The 5,000-nt window shown below is 51.8% G+C and overlaps 1 protein-coding gene across 1 annotated transcript in view; it reads left to right on the top strand.

Moving 5' to 3' along the window:
* Window positions 1-1,877: 1,877 nt before the first annotated feature.
* The window catches only part of LOC125950844 (pair-rule protein odd-paired), a 29,951-nt gene continuing 26,828 nt past the window's right edge, over window positions 1,878-5,000 (top strand). Inside the window, exons 1-2 of the mRNA XM_049679189.1 lie at window positions 1,878-2,249; window positions 2,325-3,297. Coding sequence (XP_049535146.1) covers window positions 2,043-2,249; window positions 2,325-3,297 — 1,180 coding nt within the window. The 5' untranslated portion in view covers window positions 1,878-2,042. The remainder of the gene's footprint in view (window positions 2,250-2,324; window positions 3,298-5,000) is intronic.

Below are 5,000 nucleotides of genomic sequence, written 5' to 3'. Positions count from 1 at the left end.
AACAAATGATTTCCATTTGACCCGTTAATGGAGATTATAAATTCGGCAAGGAGCCGGCACCGGGAGATCGCACCAATTAATCGCGCCCCATAAACCAGGGGAAGAGCAAGCAACTGGCTATCATCATTTTAATGTGCTTTTGCCTGTTTTGTTTGCGATATTCCACAGAACAGAACATGTAGTAACACAACCTCTGCGCAAATCCATAATGTCCTAAGTATTCCAACACAAAAACTGACTCCTGGGACCTCTTAGCATCGCTCGAGCGACTGCGAAAACGATGTAAAATACGTAAAGTGAATTATATGTTAATTTATGTGGTTGTGCCTGTACCAAACACCCATTTGGAGCTTCCCAACCCCGTCGCTGCCGTCGATCGATAGAAATCGCGACCGTAAATTAGCCAAAAATGCCCAGACGCACGGCATTTATCATACTTTTAATGAACATCTTTAATGATTGTTGATCGGTTGGTCTAGTGACTCCGTAAGGCACAGAAAAAAGGGGTGGATGGGGTTGACCTTTTTGACCTGTTGTTTGTTAATTGCTCCATGGAGTTGCGATGCGCGTGGTGACATGCTTCCCCATCATCCCAATTAAACGCCGCAAACGTGAAACGTGATCCCGCGGATCCGAGAGGACGGGAATGGGTTAATGCCGTCGGGTGACATGATCACGATCACCATTTGCTTTTCGAGACACGGCGTCTGTTACCACTCAATTATCAAATTTACGCGCACAAAACGAACCAAATGACACCGAAATGGCAGGCTGGAGGGCCAGACGGGACTGTCAACGCGTCCCCGCTGACCAGGAGCGGAAGGGGGAACGGATTATCATCGCACACCGGTCACCCCTTGATGATCCGAGGGAAGAAGGCAAGGATCGCCACCAACACCAGCCGCCGGAACCCGTCACGGCGGGGGACGCGGCACACGCCGTCGCATCGAGGACACCCGGCCGGCCCGGGATGCGTCCTGCCGCGTCGCGTCGTTGTCCCCCCAACCGCGTCTATTTGACCGTGGTTGACAAATTTGACAAATATTTTAACAATAACAATTATTGGTTAAATTAATAACCGTGCTGCAGGACGATCCCTCCAGTTTTTGCTGTTTTGTAAAGGTTTCCAACATTATTTTCAAACGATTTTTGTTCTTTTCCATGTTCCAGATACCTGCTGTTGTTTATCGTTCAATAAAAACCACTTCCTTGTATGATAAATGTGAAAGTTCTTGCAATTATTTTGATTATTGTTGATGACTTTGACTTTGACGATTTTTAGCGAAGAAACCGTTTAAGTTACTTGCATAAAAATAACGCCATGTTAAAGTACAACTTTCGAAGAATGTTTGGTTAAATTTTAGTGAAGATCCGCCCAGAAATACGCGCGTAAAACGCACATTTCGAAGACACGTGCTCGTAACGGTTTTATTCAAAAAACCCGAAGATACCCGAAGATACCCGAAGATACCCGAAGCCAAAGGCAAATAAGCCGAAGTCCCTGTCACATAAGCCGAAGTTGGAGTGAGATGCCCGATTCCATAGTGAGAGGCTTCCGGCGCTCTCATTGGTCGAGGCCTTCTCAGCGACCCGCCCTTCCACTCACTACGACACAGTGCCGGTCGTGAAGGTGTGTGCAGCGGATGGCGCGGGTAAAATGGCGCCCTTCTGCAGGTAGAAGTGGGCAGGGCTTTCGGCATGGGTAGCACCAACTACGAGACGGGCGTCGAGGTCCATGCGTTAAACGCTTGTCGGTTGCGGTAGAGAGAAGTCGTTTCCAGTGCTGTGCGTGCGTGTGTTCCAAGTGCGTCCATCCGTGATCTTGGAAGAGCGTGTGTTTCGAAAACAAACAACGAAAAGAGTGGTCTTCTTGGTGTCCTTTTGTATTGTGCATGTCCGTGAAGATGTGATACAGGTTCTGTTCTGTTGGTTGGTTTTGTGAATTATTGTGCAGAAAAAAAGAAGAAGGAACGGAAACAATCTGTGTCCGCGTCCCCGTGTCCGTGTGATTCTGTGTGTGTGTGACGATTGTGATCGACAAGATGATGATGAACGCGTTCATGGATAGTGGTTCGTCGGCGCATCATTCGCATCTGGCCACATTTGGCATAAAGATGTCGCCGGATCATCTGGAGCAGAGCAGCGAGCTGGAATCGTCCAGTTCCGTGGCCAGTGCGTCGTTGGCAGCGGCGGCAGCGGCCGCCAGCATGCTACCACCGGGTACGGGTTCGAGCGCGGCCAACGCCAATGCCAGTGATGCGATGTTTTATCATCATCATGCTGCGGCCGCCGCCGCTCATCAACATCATCAGCATCAGCAACAGCAGCAGCAGCAGCAACAGAGCAACAGCTCCTCGAATGGTGGAAGTGGTGGTGCATCGAGTGGTGGTAGTGGTGGTGGTACCTCTTCATCCGGGGCCAGTTCCTACAATGCACATCACCTGTCGCCCTCGGCCATGGCGGCCAGCCATATGGCACCGTACGCGTCACGGGACTTCCTGTCGTTGAAGCGCGACAATGATTACGTGGCAACCGATCCGTCATCGCTGTTTCATGCACATGCGGCCGCCGCACACGAAAATCTGAATCATCATTCGGCGGCAGCGGCCGCAGCGATCGGACATCATCCGTTCCATGCCGGCGTCGGATCGATGCGGGCAATGGCTGGGCTGGCGGCCACGGCAGCGGCCAGTGATTACACCCATCCTTATCATGCGGCCCACCATGCACATGCCCATGCCGCGCACCATCACCACCAGAGCAACTATGCGTCGGCGATGCACCATCATCATCAGCATCATGCTGCGCTGGCCAATCTGCCGGTCAATCCGGGCACATCCGGAGCCTTCTTCCGGTATATGCGCCATCCGCCGGCCATCAAGCAGGAGATGCAGTGCCTGTGGGTCGAGCCGGAGCTGCCACCACACCATCCGCACCATCCGCACCACCCGCACCACCACCATCATCATCATCTGGGGCTTGGGTTGACGGCACTGGCGGCCTCGATCGGTGGACCGGACGGTGGCAGTCGCAAGACGTGCAACAAAATCTTCACCTCGATGCAGGAAATCGTGACGCACCTGACGGTCGATCATGTCGGGGGGCCCGAGTGTACCACGCACGCCTGCTTCTGGCTCGGTTGCACCCGCAATGGGCGGCCATTCAAGGCAAAGTACAAGCTGGTCAATCACATCCGGGTGCACACGGGCGAGAAGCCGTTCCCGTGCCCATTCCCGGCCTGCGGCAAGGTGTTTGCCCGCTCCGAGAACCTCAAGATACACAAACGAACCCATACCGGTAAGTGGTGCAGTCCAGAGAGGACAATACACATCCCAACCTATTCCAGGACACTCGTTCTTGCCTTTTTCCGGTTCCGAGAAGAGCGCCGGGACCAATTCCAGGACAAGAACAAAAGACAAAACGACGCAGACCACAGGACCTGACCTCCTGCCCTGTGCTTTCTGTTGTTTTTCCGCGGGAGGTCCTGCAAGGAAGCGCTTGCCTTCCACTTCTTCTCCTGTTGTGTTGTTTTATGCGCGGTCATAACATTAATGATTGTTTGGAGAAGGATTGAAGAACCGTGGCGTGTCGTGGCGTGGTTTCGTTGAAATTGAAGTGAACAGCGGACGCAGAAGAGAGCGTCTTGATGGCACGCGACGCACACTTGGATGCAAGGCGGTAATGCATCCGGCAATTGTTCCTTGAGAAGTACTTCTCAATGACTCGCACAAGCCAGGATCAAAAGGAGCATTTCGGGGCATTTAATGACTTGTTTGTTGTGGCGCGATCTAAACAACCCTTTATTTCTGATGAATTTATGAAGGCCTCGAAGGAAGGGGGTCCTGATGATCAATCAATCTGCTCGCTCGTGCACTTTGTTGGCGACAATTTGTGGCCCACCGGATCATCATTAGTTCCGAAGGGTTGTTGGGGTCCTGGAGCAGGGCGAGGAGGAGACAGCGGAACAGGCCTCGTAAAATGGCAGGAGTTAAACAAATCTAATTAACTGCTTCGTTCGGGACGCATTTTAGCATCACGAATCGCTTCTTTTCGGAGATTTACCACGACCTTCCGGATCATGGATTCTCTTCTTCCATCGCCTCATGCTACTTCTTCTCCTGCGATTCGATTCGCACCAGACACTCTGACTCTAGGATACAGGAAAGACAGAGAGATAGAGAGAGAGAGAGAGTGCTCCGAGATTGATCTTAATTAATTTTTAAACGGCTCCAACCGTTTTTGTGGAGCGATTTGTTTCGATGTTTGGTCGATTAGGTCCGGGTTAGCGCGGGATCGTCGTGTAAACAAACTTGAAATCCGGCGAACAACGGTGTTAGTTGCTCCTTTTGGTTGGTGCCTCGTCAGCACAGAGTCGAGGTCGAGATGAAGAGATGGGGAAAAAGGAACGCGCGCGTGCTTTCACCTCGATGCCAGAAGAGGGTAATTAATCTCCATTTTCGAGCCAACGAACGTGTATCATGTGTGTGCTGGTGCTGGTGCTGGAGGTTGGAGTTTGAGCAGCCAGCGCTACTAATTGATTTGCCCCAAACCGGCCCATCATTTCACACTTGCTGGCGAGTTGTTTGGATTTATGAAGACGCACACCCAAGGTGGGGATCATTAAAAGTCAACATTAGCACTTCATCTAGAGCGATCTGCTGGTAGCCGTCGGTGCAGGGTCCCGCTTCTGGCAGCGCGAATTCCAGGGCCCCTGGCGATTGATTCAGGGGTAAAAGTGAAAGCTAGAACGCGCGAACGGCCTCGTGGCAAAGCGGGTGCTAAACGGCCATTCTTGTGAGGTGGATGGACACCACCATTACCGGCATTGTTGGTGTGTCAACCCGCAAAAGCAACACCGGGGGTCGAATATTGATTTTTGTCCCCCTGGAACCACCGCACCGGACTATTATGTGGTTGCGACACGGTTCGGTTGCGATAATGTTAGTGATATACCCAACCAAACACACAAACACACACAGAGTACAAGGAGCGACTAAGGC

This window comes from Anopheles darlingi, chromosome 2 (genome assembly GCF_943734745.1).
Source record: "Anopheles darlingi chromosome 2, idAnoDarlMG_H_01, whole genome shotgun sequence".
NCBI lineage: Eukaryota > Metazoa > Arthropoda > Insecta > Diptera > Culicidae > Anopheles > Anopheles darlingi.
The sequence above is the reverse complement of the archived record's forward strand: the minus strand, read 5'-3'. Positions and strand labels throughout refer to the sequence as shown.